Source organism: Lithobates pipiens, unplaced genomic scaffold, assembly GCF_037356315.1.
Source record: "Lithobates pipiens isolate NorthernLeopardFrog02 unplaced genomic scaffold, aLitPip1_a1.2 Scaffold_1, whole genome shotgun sequence".
Lineage (NCBI taxonomy): Eukaryota > Metazoa > Chordata > Amphibia > Anura > Ranidae > Lithobates > Lithobates pipiens.
Genome location: NW_027507685.1, coordinates 56,931,666 through 56,951,499, shown reverse-complemented (window position 1 = coordinate 56,951,499; position 19,834 = coordinate 56,931,666). Strand labels below are relative to the sequence as shown.

General features: G+C 42.5%; 1 protein-coding gene across 1 annotated transcript in view; it reads right to left on the bottom strand.

The window, feature by feature from the left end:
• Positions 1-17,057, bottom strand: part of LOC143923602 (sodium- and chloride-dependent neutral and basic amino acid transporter B(0+)-like) — a 126,301-nt gene extending 109,244 nt beyond the window's left edge. The window contains exon 1 of the mRNA XM_077447431.1: positions 16,860-17,057. Coding sequence (XP_077303557.1) covers positions 16,860-16,913 — 54 coding nt within the window. The 5' untranslated portion in view covers positions 16,914-17,057. The remainder of the gene's footprint in view (positions 1-16,859) is intronic.
• Between the last annotated feature and the right edge of the window lie 2,777 nt (positions 17,058-19,834).

Here is a 19,834-nt window from a genome sequence, read left to right as displayed (position 1 = left end):
TAGTTTATCAGATCAATTGTTATGATCGTCATTCGTAACTTGGGTGCATTCGTATTTGTTCTTTTACATTCATGTAGCGGCCATAACCCGTTGCAGGGTGGCCTTGACTTACCGGTTACCTTCCCTTGGCCTGCTCTTCCACGTCTAGGGGTTCCCAGGGTTGATACCCAACGACTTGAACACTGACACAGATGAAGTCCTCTTTAAAAGGTTTTATTTTGCAGTAAGAACTCTCAAATAACACAGACGCTTAGGGAACAGAGGGCACAGGTGAAGAACTCAGGCACCTTAAATTGCAGGTCTAGCAAAGTCTCTATTTCTACCCAGAGAGTAGCCACTTGCAGCTGGGTACTTCAAGGCTTGACAGATCTCTAGCCAGAGATCATGGCAGTCAGCACGTTGACTCAAACTTGATCAATCATCTAAGGGTGAACAGGAACCTTTTTCCACTGTACCTGGAACGTTTCCCGCCCCCTAATGGTACTGGAAAAGTGTGAATTTGTCAATGTCCTTCCTAACTCAGTAACCAGGCACTTCTCAGGATGCCTCTTGCCGGCCCTCCTCAAAAGAGTCCTCCCCCGGTCACTTCCACGAGCTGTGGTGTCCCTCCAAGCCAAGAGCACACCCGGACACTTTGAATCCTCCCTCAGTTACTGCGACTTGGACCAGCAGGTTTCCGAGACTCTGGAACAGACAGATCCCTACCCCAGACCAGGCAGGTCTATCAGGGGCCACTAACAGGAACATGTTGCGGGGTGTCGAACACCCCATGACCGGAACCCCTCGCGGGACTACCCCGGTCCTGAAACCAGAACAGACCACATGGGTCTCACGAACACCTCCCCTCTAACCATGTGACCCACACTACTTAAGTACCCCCTTCCCAGACTCCTCCTCAGCGGGCCCCGGCACTCCCACTCCCACTCCGAGAAGGCCGATACCCAAACATCCAACCAGACCTGGTTCTGGCCTATCATGTGCACCTCACCGTTCACACGACCAGGCAGAACTTCCAAACACAGCCTGGCCAGACTGGTGTTAAGGCCCATCTACATAATCAACCCTCAGAACCTTTATTGTTCTGAGGCAAAAACTAAATTTACATGCGTGTGACATTTTGTCCAAAATGTCATCCGCTACATTAGTTTAGATGCGGCATTCGTTACTTTGGATAATTCGTAACTTCTGATGCATTCATATTCGTTATGTTCACTAACAGTTACTTTAGCCAAATTTGAAAGGAAAATTCAATAAAAATGTAAATCGAATCTGTCCCAAATTAGCTGCTATGGTGACCTGAATAGAAGAACTACAGACTCTAGTTATTTTAACTATAATTCAATAATTTCTAATAATAAATAATAATAATAAAAAAACTATAATAATAGTTAATAATTTAATTATAATAGAAAATACGAAAAACAAAATTCGTAGGTTGAATAATTTTTCGTTCTTTAAAGTTTTTTCTTTAAAGTTTTTGTTCCTTTGAGGTTTTTTGTTTTTCCTGACAATTCGTTTGGTATGCATTCGACAAAAAAGTCTTCAGATGCTTCCGAATAAACTAATATTCTGAATTTTGTCCGCAAACTAATTTGTAACATAACAAATTGTACGTGCCTGCACATGCAGACTCAGCGACAACTGTTTTCAATGTGACCTGTTCACACTATAATGCAGTGTTTAGGGTCGGTGAATAAACATACAGCATGCCTGCAACGCAACAGCATGTCACTACACTGTGTGGTGCATAGGCTTGAATGAAGTGCCATTTTGTGACACTTAAATAAAGTTAAAAAAAATAGTAATGAGATGCACCGCCCCTCACTGCCCCTACACAAGACATCTCAATGCACAAGCAATGCAGTCTGGTGGGACCGAGCCCAAGGCAAACACAGGCTACAGTTACAATGTGTTCTTTAGTAAATCATCCACTAATGTCAAACCTACTTGTCTTCTCTAGGTGCCTAAAAAATAAAGTGTAAGACAAGAGGGTAAACAGTTCTATGATAAAACAATACACAAAGTAACACAAGACTTCCTTTGGTGGAAACTCAAAACAAATAACAATGAATTGCCAGGGGTGTGTTATTAAAGTTTATACAGTAAGGTTATTCAAGAAGGTTTATATGTGAACATTAGGTAGCTCTCAAGAGTTAAATATTAATACAAAACTATATACGAAACAGAAAGAATAACTCTTCTTAATAGATTGTGTGCTTTGAAAGGCATTCCAGTCATTTGCATTGTTTCAAGGAAAATCCATCAAGTGAACATGAAGTGGGAGGATAAATGTTGATGTTGGTTTAATATTAGATATAAGCAGGGAGACTGTTACTGAGAGATATTGGGGATGATTCACCATAAGAGTAGAACATGTTGAAGAGGAGCTCCAGTCTGGGCAAAAAAATAAATAAAAGTCAGCAACTACAAATACTGTAGCTGCTGACTTTTAATATAAGGACACTTACCTGTCTTACCTGTCCAGCGATCCAGTAATGTCGGAACCTTGAGCTGATTCATCATCTAGTGATGGACCGGGAGCTCAGTGTATAGAAGAACTATGAGAAGAAGTTGTAGTGAAGCTGAAACAACTATTACGCTTTGTGTTAGGAACTGTTAAAGACTGTTGCCATAGGAGACAGCATTCCTGCACATGTAGATGTAGCTTCTTGCTGGAGGCCTTTCCCTGCAGGGCTGTCCTCTTATTAAAGTCTCGGAGTCTGCTAATTGAGTTTGTAACTATCTAAGGGTGTCCTGGCCCTAACCCTCTCTTCCCCAAAAATACAAAAAGGACTTTTAAGAGAAATAAAACCTCTTTAACGTTCAAGAAGTGTATGGCGCCCAATGTCTTTCTAATCTAGCTTTTTTTTTTTTTTTTTATACATTTTTATTGACTTTTACAATCATACAGTTGCGTGTATAACAGCAGACAATCGCATAAGTATTAAACAGTCATCAAGATTGCATCTAGATATAAGACATTGTAGTTGAAACTTTCTTTATGTAACTTGTGGGCTGAGAGGTCCAACCCTCTTCCCAGTTGTCCCATTGGGCTCTAGCTGCGACCAGGAGAGGGGTACACCCCCAATCAACATTTGAACTTTCGAAAAACTTTTGAATAAGGTGAAAAACATTCTAACATGGACTAACGAATTCTGAATGAAGAGTAAACAAGTGCAGGCACAGCTGCTATAAGTCTTATAGTCTGTAGGAATCACATTTGTAGAGTATTGTTAATTAAAACCAGTAGTTGTGGGGTGTTTTGGCTTGCGGTGGCCTAAGAGTTCAGTGGATATGGAATACTGGTATCTATACGGTGTAAGCTCAGAAGTTCAGGAAGATGCGTCTAGCGCTAGCCAGGGTGGGTTGAAGTGGCGGTCATATATATGTGTGAGATTGCTATTGGTAAGATATATATTAGATGGCGGTTGTAGGGGAAAGGAAAGAAGGTATTGAGAAGGGGTATAGTGTGTGTTGATTGATCGGTTGTTCGGTTGTATAAGGGTTGTTAAGATACCACAACTCATGTCGATATATATTACAAAAGGAGATTGCGATATTCGCTCATTGTGCAAAAATGTGATCAGCAAGACCATGTTTGGATACATTTGCCAGGAGTGTCTTTTGCTTGATGGATTAAATCCTCCATTTCTGCAGTTTTGTTAATCCGACTGACCCAGTCTTGCAAGGATGGGGAATTTGTGGATCTCCATTTGGCGGGGATGCACATGTTTGCTGTCATAATGAGATGCATAGCAAGTGATTGCAGGTGTGTACGGTTTGGTTGGGTTGAGTGGTGCAATAAGAGTTGTGCTGGAGAATAATCTATGGTGTATGTAGTGATTTGTTGGGTAAGTTTGTGTACCCCTTTCCAAAAAGGTTGGAGTTTGAAGCAGGACCACCATATATGTAATAGTGAGCCGTTTTCTGTCCTGCATCTGTCCTGTTGGGTATATATTATGCAATTTGAGAGGTGTTCTGTACCACCTTGAGAGCAGTTTAAAGGCATTTTGTTGGGCATATACATTTGCTGAACCTTTGTGTGTAATTGTAAAAATGTTTTCCTAGTCCTTGTCAGTCAGGTTGATACCAAGATCTTTTTGGCATTTGTTAGTGGTCCAGTCATGTAAGTAATGTTGGTTCGGAAATAGTAGATTATATGTAAAATAAATGAGGTGTCTCTGTGGGTCTTTTTTCCTACACATCTCTTCGAAAGGTGTTTGTTGTCTTGACCAATCTGCATTCTTAGCTTTGGAGTCTAGGAAGAGTCTGATTTTTAAATATGTACAAAACTGGAGATTATCAGTATTCAGTTTGGTTTTTAAATTGATATAAGACAGTGGGGAATTGTTTTAGAAAAAGTGCTCGGCTGATACTGTGTTCTATGGCCAGGATTCCATTAGGAAGGCTGGTTGCATTCCAGAGGGAAAGGCAGGATTCATTCTGAGTGGGATCAGTGGTCCCAATGTGGACGAGATTTTGTATTTGGTACATATGTAATGAAAGGTGGAGAGCGTTGGGGAAATTAATGGATGGGAGAGGAATGTAGTCGGGATTTGTTTTGGATCCAGCCATGGAGGTTGGGCTATGGAATGGGAGCTAGAGAGTTTTCGAAACGGACCCAGTCTTTGGTGGCGGGGTGGATGTTCCAGTCAATGATTTTGGATAAGTGACAGGCCTGGTAATATTTCTTGATGTCTGGTATACCAAGACCTCCCTTAAGTTTGGGTTTGATTAGCTTGTCATAGTTTAGTCTTAAAAGTTGCTCAGGGGGTAGAGTTATGTTTAGGGCATTGGATTTAGAAAAATTGATTTGAACATTAGATATTTCTTTGAAGTGGGTAAGTTTTGTAAGAAGATTTGGAATAGTCGTTAAGGGTTCTGAGAGGAAGAGAAGTATATCTTCCGCAAAAGCTGCAGTTTTATATGTGTGTCCCTTCACGTCTACCGTATTCCTTTTATATCAGGGTTGGCTCTGATGGTTCTCAAGAGAGGCTCAAGCGTGAGTAAAAAAATTAGGGGGGATAAAGGACATCCCTGACGTGTTCCGTTTGTGATGGGGATGGCATCTGATAGGTGGCCATTGACTCGTGTCCTAACAGTAGGATTGGAGTATAACAGGAGAATAAAGTTGAGCAATCATGGGGGAAGGCCAATGAATTTAAGCGTTTCTGCCATATAGTCCCAGGCCACTCTATCGAATGCCTTCTCCGCATCTAAAGATAGAAAAAAGCCTTTACGGTGTTGTGATGTGAGCCAGTGATGTTTATTTATGGCCTTGAGAGTATTATCCCTGGCCTCTCTAACAGGGATAAAACCCACCTGGTCGGGGTGGATGAGGTTTGGGAGCAAAGGGAGGAGTCTATTGGCTAGTATTTTGGCATACCATTTAAGATACACATGCAGGAGTGATATCGGTCTGTAATTCGAAGCTAGTGAAGAGTCCTTACCTGGTTTGGGAATGACTGCAATATGTGCTTTCAATAGGTTGCGAGGTGGGGTGGATTGGGGTGTGCCTGAGTTGAAAGTGGATAGGAAGAGAGGGGTCAGGATATGTGCATAAGTTTTATATTAGCCAACCGTCAATCCATCAGGGCCAGGGCTTTTGCCGGCTTTCACTTGCTTTAGCGCTATTTCCGCTTCTGCTTTAGTTAAGGGATCGTCTAGGGTTTGAGAGGCGGACTGCAAAATTAGGGCAGGGCAGTATTGATGTAAAAAGTCAGTGATCATTTGTTTTCTTAATATTAGTGTGTGATCAGGGGGTGGTTTGGTTAAATTATAAAGCTTAGAGTAGTAGGTCACGAACAGTTTCGCTATGTCAGGCGAGGAGTTAACTTTGCGACCTGTCGGGTCTGTAATGGAGTGAATGGTGTTGTGTGCTTTTTTTTGTTGGAGAGCTCTTGCTAGTAATTTGTCTGTCTTGTTTCCAAATGCGTAAAAAGTTTTCTGGGTAAGAATATATTTGCGTCAAATTTGTTTATCTAGTAGTTCTAGCATTTCCTTTCTACATTGGATCAGGGAGGTTGTGTTTGTGTAATTTTTCTAATTGTCCAATCCGGTTGGCAAGGTCATTTAATTGTTGTCCTTTCTCCCTGTTTGGTTCGTTTAGTAGCAGCTGCTAGGAAATTACCTCTGACCACACATTTGTGGGCTTCCCAATTTGTAAGAGGTGTTGTGTCACTAACATTGTTGTCAGTAAAATATTGCGTGATGGTACGTTCTACTTCCTTCGTTATTAACGGATCCGTGAGGAGGGATGGGTCTAGTCTCCATGATTTAGTGTGAGGGTAAGTGTCAGGGAGTGTTATCATGAGTGAAATTGGGTGATGATCTGAAAGAAACATCGGATCAATAGTTGCTTGTGATAGGAGGGGAAGGCTAGATTGTGAGATGAACAAGTAGTCGATGCGGGAGTATTTGTCGTGCGGGGCAGAATAAAATGTGTAGTCTTTGGTGTCGGGGTATAGGGCTCATCAGGTGTCATGCAATAAGAGGGTTTGTAGTTGGGTTTTTATTGCTCTCAGAGCACCGTAGGGAAGAGATGAAGTGCAGTTGGAGGTGTCGGAGCAACGGGTTTAGGGGAACATTAAAGTCTCCTCCTAAGTTCAAAGAACCTTCCTGGTAAGCTATTAATCTATGTGTAATTTCACAGAGAAACAAAACTTGGTTCGTGTTTGGGACATATACATTTGCTAAGGTTAGCATTTTCCCTTTGTACGTTCCTTTGAGAAAAAAAAAAAGAAAGAAAACATATCTGCCATTGTCGTCAATTTCCGTATTTGTGGTCAAGAATGGGCAGTGTTTAGATAGTAGGACGGAGACCCCTTTGGATTTTTCTTCTTTGTTTGTTGAGTGGTATGCTGTGGGATAGTAATGGTTATGTAGTTTTGGGGTTACATCTGCGTGGAAATTAGTTCCCTGTAAAAAGAGAATGTCTGCTTTACATCTTTGCATGTGCAGAAGAAGTTGAGCCCTTTTCTCAGGGACATCCAGTCCCTTCGCATTTGGTGAGACAATTTTGAGTTGGTCTAGGGTGGGCTTGGTGGATCTTGTGGTCATTGTCAGGGAATAGAGGTAGGATTTACTTGCGGTAAGTGAAAGTATAGGTAAAGATCGTAAGAGCTGTGGTGAGTAGATTTGGTAGGGACAGACAGTGTGATATAGAAGGTATTTCCATTTGTGTGGCCTGTGGGAAGGATGAATATAAATGGTGAGTGTGGTAGCTTGGTAACTTGGGGGGTCTGGGGAAGTCTGGCAATCAGTTGAGAGCCTGCTCTCCTGGCCAAGTATGTCGGTAGCGTCCCGGAAAGGGGTAGTGGCGGGTACAATTTGAGTGCAACAGGTGTTCTCAGAAGCCATTCGTGGAACTGGGTTCGCTAAAAGAGAAGTGGTATGTCAGGATGTTCGCCAGATCCATAGCCTGTGGCAATAGAGTACAGAACTCTGTATAAGTTATCGGGAATTTTGTAACCATCATTAGGTATGGGATTGTTTCGTATATAGGAGCATTAGAGGTATGGATTGTGGCATTGTTGGAATTTATGTGCTCCGTGCGTTGTGTTCTGTCTCAGAGTATATTGTGTACGAACGCTGGTCTTCCCTGGACTTGCTGTTTCTGCCGGTTGTTAAACATCCTTAATTGGGGAATGGTGAGATACGACTGTGCGGTACTAATGACACATACGAATGTGATTTTATGCGAATACCCAAAGTATTTACATTGTAAGCAGGATATTAATGTGTGTGGAGTGTGATTTATCAATTAAACGGGTTACACTATAGATCGCTGTTTTAGATTTTTTATATGCCAATATCAATGAAACCTGATCATTAATAAGTTTTCCATTTGATGATGTGGATTTTCTTGGTGCCCCATCCATATTAAACAGAATAAGGGGTGATTTGAGAAGTGCTTACAATCAACCCTTGTGAGGGTAAGTGCGTGACTGAAGGGGGCGACATAGAACACTAGGTTCCTCTTACAAGATTGCGGTGTGGGGAACCAGTTTAAAAGGATCTTTCCTCTTGTTTCTGGGAATTTTGTGGAGCACTACTCTGCACTCCAAGAATCACTTATCTTTGGGACTTTATGTACTTTTCTTATTCCCTCTAATTTATATGAAGTTTCTGTTTTTGTAATTCTGTTTTTAGTGGATTATTAGATTTATTTAGTAGCGCTGTTAATATAGTGGCATTGTTTGCGACTTCGGTCGAAATATTATTACTATATATGTGCACAGATAGGTTTTATGATTATAACAGCTGCTTTGTTAGGTAGTTATCCATTGAGCGCTGGGATCAGTGATATATATATATTGACATATTATATCAGTGATATTTGCATTTAAATGTCCTGTGGTCTGATGAGACCAAGATAAACTTATTTGGTTCAGATGGTGTCAAGCGTGTGTGGGGTACCAGGTGACAAGTACAAAAACAAGTGTGTCTTGCTGGGGCTGCATGAGTGCTGCTGACACTGGGGAGCTACAGTTCATTGAGGGAGCCATGGATGCCAACATGTACTGTGACATACTTAAGCAGAGCATGATCCCCTCCCTTCGGAGACTGGGCCACAGGGCAGTATTCCAACATTATAACGACCCCTAACACACCTCCAAGACGACCACTGCCTACTAAAGAAGCTGAGGGTAAAGGTGATGGACTTGCCAAGCATGTCTCCAGACCAAAAACCTATTGAGCATCTGTGGGGCATTATCAAACGGAAGGTGGAGGAGCGCAAGGTTTCTAACATCCACCAGCTCCGTGATGTCATGATGAAGAGGACTCCAACGGCAACATGTGAAGCTCTGATGAACTCCATGACCAAGGATAGAGTTAAGGGGACAGCAAATTTACACTGTTATACAAGCTGTACACTCACTACTTCAAAAGTTTTAAAAGAGGACGTTTTCCGGGAGCAGTGATTTTAATAATGATTAAAGTGAAACAATAAAAGTGTAATATTCCTTTAAATTTCGTACCTGGGGGGTGTCTATAGTATGCCTGTGAAGGGGCGCATGTTTCCCGTGCTTAGAACTGTTCCAGCACAAAGTGTCATTTCTGCAGGAAAAAAAGTAATTTAACCACTTAATAACCGGCCTATAGCCGATTAACGGCTACAGGTCGGTTTGCTATCTCTGAGAGGCCGTTAATTAACGGCCTCCCGGAGAATCGTTCCTGCGCACCCCCTGGGGATGTTCCCACGCCGGAACATCCGTGCTCGCCGAGTTCACGGGACCTGGCGCAACACGGATCGCGGTAAAGGACCAATGGCAGCGGTCACCACGTGATCGCTCCGTCCAATGACGGAGCGATCACAAATGTAAACAATTCGGCGTGCCGGGTCATTGTAAGGTCATCAGTCCCCTCTCCTCACACCGATGCAGCGTGAGAGGAAAGGAGAACAATCGAGTGAAAATCTAAGAAATGTGTGTGAGTGCCCAGCAGTGCCTAGCAGTGCCCAGCAGTGCCCAAATAGTGCCACAATAGTGCCACAATAGTGCCACAACAGTGCCATCTATCACCTGTGCCACCTGTGTCACCTCTGTGCCACCTCTGTGCCACCTCTGTGCCACCAGAGCCACCTCTGTGCCACCTCTATGCCACCAGAGCCACCTCTGTGCCACCTCTGTGCCACCAGAGCCACACCAGTGCCACTACAGTGCATACCAGTGCCATACCAGTGCCACACCAGTGCCATACCAGTGCCACACCAGTGCCACCTGTGCCCATCAGTGCCACCTGTGCCCATCAGTGCTCATCTGCGCCACTGCAGTGCCACATCAGTGCCGCCTGTGCCCACCAGTGCCGCCTGTGCCCACCAGTGCCATCTGTGTGCCCACCAGTGCCATCTGTGTGCTTATCAGTGCCACCAGAGCCACACCAGTGCCACCAAAGTCACTATAGTGCCCACCAGTGCCACCTGTGCCCATGAGTGCCACCTGTGCCCATCAGTGCCACCTGCGCCACTGCAGTGCCCCATCAGTGCCGCCTGTGTCCATCAGTGGCGCCTGTGTCCATCAGTGGCCTACAAGCTTCTAAGTATGACCAGCGAGAGCAGCGGGGAGCTCTCTGAGTCTCAGTCCGATACGGATTCGGCCTATGAACCCGTTACAAGCAGCGGGTCTGATACAGAATCAGAAGAGGAATGTGTGCCCGTGAAAAGAAGGCGTTCTGGTGTGGAGCCGCAGCCTACTACCAGCAGAGCAGAGCCGTCTACCTTGAGAGCAGAGCCGCCCACCTCGAGAGCAGTGCCGTCAACCTCGAGAGCAGTGCCGTCCACCCCGAGAGCAGTGCCGTCCACCCCGAGAGCAGTGCCATCCACCTCGAATAGGGGCCATGCCAGCCTTCCCTATGCCCTTCAACACCCCCTGTGGCTGCCCTCTAATTCCGGAGAAGCAAATATCCCCCCCTTCACCGCCCAGCCAGGTGTCCGATGATTTTTCAATGCTAGATTTTTTTCATTTGGCTTTCACCGAAGACTTACTATCATCCATTGTGGCCCAGTGCAACCTCTACGCACAGCAGCACATAGTAAGCAACCCTGGCTCTAGTTATGCCCGTCCCTTTCAGTGGAGAGAACTAACCGTAGAGGAATTCAAAATTTTCTTAGGCCTAACTTTTTCAGTGGGACTTTCAAAAAAAAAACAATTGTACTCCTATTGGTCTACCAAACCTGTCCACCACATGCCACTCTTCTCATCCTTAATGCCCAGATCACGTTACCTAATGATTATGCGGTTCCTCCACTACAATGACAACACCCAGTGCCTTCCCCGAAATGACCCAGCTTTTGACAAATTATTTAAAATTCGGCCACTTCTAAATTATTTCTCTGAAAAATGTCCCCAATTATATACCCCCGAACAGAACATTTCCGTGGATGAGTCCCTTGTAAAATTCTCAGGCAGGCTTGGCATCAAACAGTTTATCCCCAGCAAAAGGGCCCGATATGGGGTTAAAATGTACAAACTTTGCGAACGAGCCACGGGGTACATCTACTCCTTCCTGGTGTACGAAGGAAAGGACTCCCAACTGCACCCCCCTGAACGCCCAGAGTACATTGGAGCCAGCGGAAGAGTGGTCTGGCAGCTTGTCTATCCACTCTTTGGAAAGGGATACCATCTTTATGTGGATAATTTTTATACTAGCTTGCCCAACAGTTTTATTGACAAAGATGGACTGTCAATAAAACTGGCGCTCCAGATGACGTCCGAGTGACGAAACGCGTAGAGCGTGGCCTAATCGACATACACCTTCAGTATAGACGGCGGGGAAGCCGAACGGAACGCTCGCAGCTGCTTTAAAGCAATAAGAATAATCTAACTAAACCGCTACCATTCCTACTCACAATTGTAAGTAGTTTTAATCTTTGTCAATAAAACTGTTTCTCATACGGTATCACACTATGGATGGTCCTCTTTTTTAACATATATACTGTGGCACACTCCACCTGGAAATAACGAGGGATCCCCAACATTTTACCAGAAGCAAGCCAGAGAGCGACACAATAGCTAATATTGTGAAGGCTGATCCACCCCGGATGGGGTCTTTTTTCCGGTGAGAGTACAACCTAGAAGTGACCACAATGCATGGAGAATAAGATCTGAATTTATCACACCCCCTCTCCCCATTTCACGGGACAATCCCATCAATTTTATTTCACCAGAGACTTTTCATTTTTATACTTTTTTATTTTTAAATTTTTTTGCACGTTTCACTTGAAGCATTGATATTTACCACTTATTTATTGTATCATTCTACTTGGTGCATGAATTTTGTATAAACTTCACCGTCACGTTAGTGCACTAACAGTTTTGAAAACAGCACAGTCTGTCTTGGTTTTATACTTATTGTCACTAATTTATCAGTAATGCAATAGCACTAGCACTTTATATATTTATTTGTACCAGCATTTGTCACAACCCTTTTGAGGATTATTAGTTTTCATTATTTTTTTGTTTTTTCACCTACATAGCCAGCACGCTGGAAAATATTTATTGTTTTTGAAAAATATTTTTTAATTTTTTCAATAATACTTTTTTATACTTCACTAGTGTTACACCAAGTGGTAGGATGTTGTACACTTTATTTTTTATATAATTGGGCTGGTTTAACACTTTTTATTTCATTGGTACACTAATATAACTAATCCCATTTCTTATTACCACCCGCTATTATGCTGAACACTTCGGACAAATGAGTCCCCAGTGACATATTCTCTGACAATATATAGGTATAGCGCCAGATCTATTCACTGCAACCCCCTCTTAATGTTATACAACCAAGCTTCTGCCTAACGCTAAACATACTTCTGCCTTCTCCGGGAACTGACCCTGGCCTGTTATACGACCACGCTTTTGCCTAACGCTAAACTGTACCTACCTCTGCCTGCTCTGGAACTGACCATGGACTGTTTGACCACGTTTTTTGCCTGCCTCTTGGATTAATCTTTTACCCTGCTAGGCTAGTGGGAACAAAGGGGTCTCACATATGTGAGGGGCTCCAGAATTGTTTTCTGGGTGAAGAAAACTAATTTTTTAGTTTTCTCATTCCCGGATTAGGGTCTGGAGACTCGGAGGCTTCAAAGAGATTTGGACGGGAGAAGCCTCTACCCCTGTCCCCATTATTTCATAGCCTGCTACTCGGACCATGTCCCTGCTTACTCCCAGGATGGACAATATTCCTGCCTGCTACCTGGACAATTCCATTCACTGTCACTGACCATGTCCCTGCCTGCTGCCTGGATCAGGGCTCTCCTCCTGTGGACAATTTGACTACTAAAACCACAGGTAATTTTTTTTGTTTACCCCTTACTCAGAAGAATGTGTTTTAGGGTGTAATTATTGGTATGTACGTGCTATGTTAGAAATATGAAGGGCCTTCAAAAATGTGATAGATTGTAAGGAAATTGGCTGCACAATTTATGCTCCTAGAACGCCTGAAGTTGCTACGTCAATGTTGGGCCTCTGTATGTGGCCAGGCTGTGTAAAGGTCTCACACATGTGGTATCGCCATACTCAGGAGGAGTAGCAGAATATATTTTGGGGTGTCATTTTTGCTATGTACATACTATGTGTTAGAAATATCTTATAAATGGACAACTTTTTGTAAAAAAAAATGCATTTTCATTTTTGTCCACATTTTCCAAAAACTTTGGGAAAAAAATGAACCATTCCAAAGACTCATTATGCCTCCTAGATTATACGTTGGGGTGTTAGCTTTCCAAAATGGGGTCACTTTGTGGGCGTTTCCATTGTCCTGGTGCTCCAGGGCCTTCAAAAGTGTAATAGGTGGTTGAGATATTAGATGTGTAATTTATGCTCCTAGAACGCCTGAAGTTGCTACTTCAATGTTGGACTTGTGTATGTGGCCAGGCTGTGTAAAAGTCTAACACATGTGGTATCGCCATACTCAGGAGGAGTAGCAGAATATATTTTGGGGTGTCATTTTTGCTATGTACATGCGATGTGTTGGAAATATCTTATAAATCGACAAAATTTTTGGCCAAATTTATGAAGAAAAATTACTTATTTGCAAAAAATGTTAATAGAAATTAAGAAAAATGCATTTTTTTACAAAATTTTCGGTATTTTTTCATTACTAGCACAAAAAATAAAAAACGCAGAGGTGATCAAATACCACCAAAAGAAAGCTCTATTTGTGTGAAAAAAAGGACGAAAATTTCAGATGGGTACAGTGTTGCATGACCGAGTAATTGTCATTCAAATTGTGAGAGCACTGAAAGCTGAAAATTGGTCTGGTTATTAAGGGTGTTTAAGTGCCCAGTGGTCAAGTGGTTAAAATCACTCGTGGCTATAATAAATTGTCGGCTCCCGTAATACAGAGAACACTCATTGAAAGTCATTGATAAAGAAAAAAAGCGTGGGGTTCCCCCAAATTCATTTACCAGGCCCTTCAGGTCTGGTATAAATATTAAGGGGAACCCCCGCACCAAATTAAAAAAAAAATTGGCGTGAGGGTCCCCCTAAAAATCCATACCAGACCCTTTATCCGAGCACGCAACCTGGCAGGCTGCAGGAAAAGAGGGGGTGGACAAGAGAGCACCCCCTCCTGAACTGTAACAGGCCACATGCCCCCAAAGCACCCTGTCCCCATGTTGATGGGGACAAGGGCCTCACCCCCACGGAAACCTGCGTTACATCAGAGGGTGTGGGGTCACCCATACGTCATTGGGGAAGCCCGGCTTCCCCCACTAGCGTCAGAGGGGGATGGGGTCAGGTGACGGGTGGCCCCGCCCTCCTCATATAAGAAATGTCAGGCCGCCGGAATCCTGCAGTGTCTCCGACAGTGGAGACAGAGGATGCATGGATGGACTGCGCTGGAGGGAGAGATCACCTGTCGCTGGATCAGATCAGCCATCGCTGGATCCTGGAGAGATGATCATCCGTCGCTGGATAGCAAGAGTGGATTACCACTTCTGGAATCTTTTTTTATTTTTAATAAAGGAATTTTTCAAAAGTGTGTTTGTCTTATTTAACTATTTTTTACACTTTCTTTGTGAAATTGTAGGGGTAGTTTTGTACCCCCTTACCATTTCAAACAGGGGGGGCGGGATTTGGGGGTGCCCTTGTTACAGGGGGCTTCCAGATTCTGATAAGCCCCCCGCCCGCAGACCCCCACAACCACCGGCCAGGGTTGTGGGGATGAGGCCCTTGTCCCTATCAACATGGGGACATGGTGCCTTGGGGGGAACACCAAAGCATCCTCCCAATGTTGAGGGCATGTGGCCTGGTACGGTTCAGGAGGGGGGCCGCTCTCTCGTCCCCCCTCTTTTCCTGTGGCCTGCCAGGTTGCGTGCTCAGATAAAGGGTCTGGTATGGATTTTTAGGGGGACCCCACGTCAATTTTTTTTTTATTTGATGCGGGGTTCCCCTTAATATCCATACCAGACCTGAAGGGTCTGGTATGGATATTTAGGGGGAACCCCGATGTCAATTTTTTTTAAATTTGACGTGGGGGTTCCCCTTAATACCCATACCAGACCTGAAGGGCCGGTAATTGAATTGGGGGGAACCCCACGCTTTTTTTTTATCAATGACTTTCAATGAGTGTTCTCTGTATTACGGGAGCCGACAATTCATTATAGCCACGAGTGATTTTTTTGCATTGATCTATGCCCCCTGGGGCAGGTCCCAGGTCCCCAAACACTTTTTAGGACAGTAACTTGCATATTAGCCTTTAAAATTAGCACTTTAGATTTCTCCCATAGACTTGTACACGGTGTTCCGTGGCTTTTCGAATTTGCCGTGAACACCCCAAATTGTTCACTGTTCGCTGAACAGGCGAACAGGCAATGTTCGACTCGAACATGAGTTCGACTCGAACTCAAAGCTCATCCCTAGTGCTGGCTAACACATGCACAGATGAAGAGAGACAAAAAAACTCTGGACAGCCGCACTCCGGAAAGAATATCCTTTCTTGTCTCATCTAGCTATGAGTAAGCACTTATTATAGTGTGAAACGCGTCAGTACCTTTTTCTGTATCACTTTTGCTGTGGACTGTACCATGTGATCTTCAATTTGCAATAAAAAGGCACAAAAAAAGACATTCTCTCCGGAGTGCGGCTGTCTAGAGTTTTTTTTTTGTCTCTCTTCATCTTTACATTGTAGCAAAGTGTAATTTCTTCAGTGTTGTCACATGAAAAGATATAATAAAATATTTACAAAAATATGAGGGGTGTACTCAATTTTGTGAGATACAGTATATGTACGATACGTTACTAATGAACAATACTATTTATTCACTGTATTTTGTTATGACTCAGCATGTGTATATGTAACAATATGCATGATATTATATATATATATATATATATAATATATATACATATTTTTCATCACCTGATAGCCGTGTGCTTTATTTTGAACTCCCAAATTTCCCCTCTTTTTTTTTTATTTGTACCAGGGATGGAGGCATATGACTCTATCCAGTCACTGGCTCATTTAAAGTCCCCCCTATCCCCCCCCCCCCCTTCTCAACTAGAGAAATATGGGTGGTGCAATACCTGGAGCTATACATTTACATTTTCTTACTGACCCAATTTGTGTTCGGGGCTCAGCAGCAGATGCAGTGGAAATAAAGTCATGCACACTTATCTTTGGCCACCTACTTTTATAGTAATATGTTACTGACACAGATCTAACTGTGCGGGTTTACTATAAATGATGTCACTGTAAAATATTTGCGAGCTAACAAGACTCTACACAATACTGCAACATGTTAATGAACAGTGCTGATATAAGACATTCCATTACATAAGGTGTGGACCCCCCAAACATAAACTAGGAGTGACTAACAGAATTAGGTGGGGTACACAATTCACAAGAAAGCCTCCAATGTATTCCAACTACTTCTTGCACTTAAAGAGGTTTTAAAGGTTCTTTTTTTTTTTTTTTTTTTTTTAACATGTCATACTTACTTCCTCTGTGCAAGGGTTTACAACCCCTTTAAGTTGATTAATATTTCCATATACTGTATTGCTATTATGCACACATCTTAAAAAAAATAGCAGTGTTTAGCATAATTGCAGTTAGTCTAACAACCTTTTCATTAGTTAATAAAACAAAAAGCGTACTGACCCATCGCAATGATCTGATATCAGCTTTAACAGTTATATAAACTTGGATGGCTTTTAGATAGATTGCTGGATTTGGTTCAGCTGCTTTTAACTATAAAAAGGTTTATATAAAAAAAAAAGGTTTCAGAGCATGATTTCCTTTTAGTGAGATCCTCATTACTTAAACATACTTGAATTCCTTTCTACTAGTTAACCATTGACCAAATGCATGGTATCTGCAAACATTTTGGTTACCTAATTGTTTTCGTTACTGCTCACCTTTTTTACGCTGTAAAAATTTTTGTTGAACGTTAGAACTTCTTTCATGCCCATTATCTTGTGTTAGATTTACTTCTTTCAATGAGATGTCTCCTGTTTTGTAGACGCAAACGTTCCCCTTCAGGTGTACAGGACCACACTGCTCAGGTACACTGTGAAATCTTTTATTTTACCATGACTCCCAGGTAATGTTTTCTCTCTCCTGATAGGTGTGCGATTAGTAACTGGCACCTCCTATGTTTTGTCACTTTCTGGAATTCAGTCAATGAAAAACAGGACAGATCTCACACAAAGGCTTTGGCTATTATATAACATTTGATTGAATTTTAAAGGAAGATGATCATGAGAAAAATATCTAGGCTGCTATCGCTTCTTAAAATGCTAGCCCCTTGGCTGTGCGAGCCTATGACATAGAACATGTGTAGAAATAAAGAATGCTGACTTCTTCTGACTTGTGACTTGGGAATACTATAGCCAGAGATAGCCAGGCAACTAATCGTTTCAAAGGAGCCCCTGTATTTTTTCCCTATTACAGTGGTTATAAACCTCTTATATTAAATATGAACAAAGTACATCCTTCTATAGCGTTTGCTTGCCTCATTCCAAAACACTGGATGTGATTTTTCTCTGCTGTCTAGTTCCTCTGCTATCTACATGAGTCATATTTTGGCAGGTGTTCACGTCTACAAGAGAGAAAAAAGGTAACAAGGGGATGGAGCCCTAGCACACAGCCTGTGGTTGATTTTCTCAGCTCTGCATGGTTCCTGTGTGCTATGTGGAAGGGGGTCTGTCCCTTCTCTCCAATCAGCTCTCCTTGCTGAGCTGTACAGTGGGTAAATTCAGCCACCTGCCCCCTGCTTTGTGCTTCTAGGAAATTGATTTTTATCTATGTGTTTTATAAGGTTGTACAAGACAGATGAAGATCATAGCCCCCCCAAATAGAAGTAATAATATCAATCCTACTGTCAAATACTTCTATTTTTGTTTTCTTGTAAAGCCTAACCAAGAATTTTTTTTACAATCTGACAGTTTTGAGCGTGTTCGTTGCCTATGTTGCCCGCTGCATGCTCTCATTTTACCCACTGGCCGTTATTTTGCTACAGCTCTGCAGGAGTAAGTGATATGGTGGCCAGCAGAAGCAGGATCTGTATAGACATGATAGACATGTATATTTGCAATGAAAATTATGTATCACTCTTTGCCTTTAAAGATTTGTATGATCCTTTTAAGGCCTCCTGGGCCTTTTGGATGCTGCTCTTAATGGCGTCTGCATTTTTTTCTGACTCTAAACTCCTTTGCATATCAGTCTATGTGTCCATGCATAGATGTTTAGAGGAGTTTAGAGGAAGGGATATTTAGAGGCAGAAAAAAAATACGCTACAAAACACGATGCGTCTAAAGACGTTTTAATGCTAGGCGCATTTAGCTAATGAAATTAATTAACACCCAAGCGCTTGATGCACCTAAACGCATTACACAAGATTACAAGCGTCAAGCTTTTTTTTCTGCCAAAACGCTGCTGCCAGGAGGAAAGGCATCTACAGAAACATAAATATACAAGTAAGTACGCAGTGAGCCAGATCACTGGAAATTTTTTTACACACACAGTGCAGGTAGCCTGAGACTATATATTAGTTCAAACAGAGTCCATATAATATCTAGTGTCCATAAAGGATTTCTGCCAGAGGTAGGAATCCGATGACAGGGAGTTCATACACACAGGGCAGCCTCAAGGGAAACAGAAACCATGTTCCCAACTATAAAAACAAACAAGCACATTGAAATTGTTCCTATGAAGGAGTGCTGACAAGAAAGCAAAGCGTAGATACCTAAATATCTGTTATATTTAGAATTGATTTATCCAGCCCTGTAGGTAAAAATGTTGCAAGGGTTAATTTTGTGATATAATCCACTTTTATCCTTTCTCTAAACAGTGACTACAGAATAAGATAACATTGTCTTTCTCTTCTGAAAAAAGCTGGCATGTATCACATTGCAAAATAGGGTATTACCAAAGGTAATCTTGAAATATGTTGTTGTGCATATTCTGTTCCTAACATATTACATAATGAGCTGATGTAATACTGTATATTATGAGGTACAAGACTGCATTCTTAAAACAGAAGATCATCATTTTATAGTTTATCTACAAAACTAAAAGTTTTTTTTAAATTATTTTAGGATAGTGCAGATAATTCCCTGTGGTTAACTCTGTATTCAGAAACACTGGTTTGAAATATTTAACCACCTCAATACAGGGCACTCAGCTCTCCCCCCCCCCCCCCCCCCGCCCAGGCCATCTTTGAGCTTTCAGCACTTTCCAACTTCTTTGAATGACAATTGCACGGTCATACTATACTGTAACCATGTGAAAAGTTTATCATTTTCTTCACACAAATAGAGCTTTCTTTTGGTGGTATTTAATCACTTCTGTTTTTTTTTCTGAAAAATAAAAAAAAGGGAGAAAATGTAAAAAATAAATAAAAAAATTAGGTGGCACATATGGGCACTGATTAGGTGGCACTGACGAAGAGGCACAAATATGGGTACTGATAGATGGCACTGATATGTGGCACTGATGAGCACTAATAGGCAGCACTTGTGGGCACTGATGGAAGGCATTGATGGGCACTGATAGGCAGTACTGGCGGGCACGACAGCCGGCACGGATTGCCAGAACTAATGGGCACTGATGGGCATTGATGGGTGGCATTGATGGGCAACAGTGATGGGCATTGATGGGCAACTGTGATGGGCATTGATGGTCTGGCACTGGTGGGCAATCATTCCTGGTACTGGTGGGCCCTTATTGCTGGTACTGTGGGGGCATTGTGTTTACATGTGACCGGCTGTGACTAGACACAGCCGACCACATGGTTAAAGAGCCGCAGACTTTGATTCAGTTCTACAGAAGGAAGTTTACTGTTGTCATCTTGTACATAGTTCTTTTTGGAGTATCCCAATGAATTCCCCAA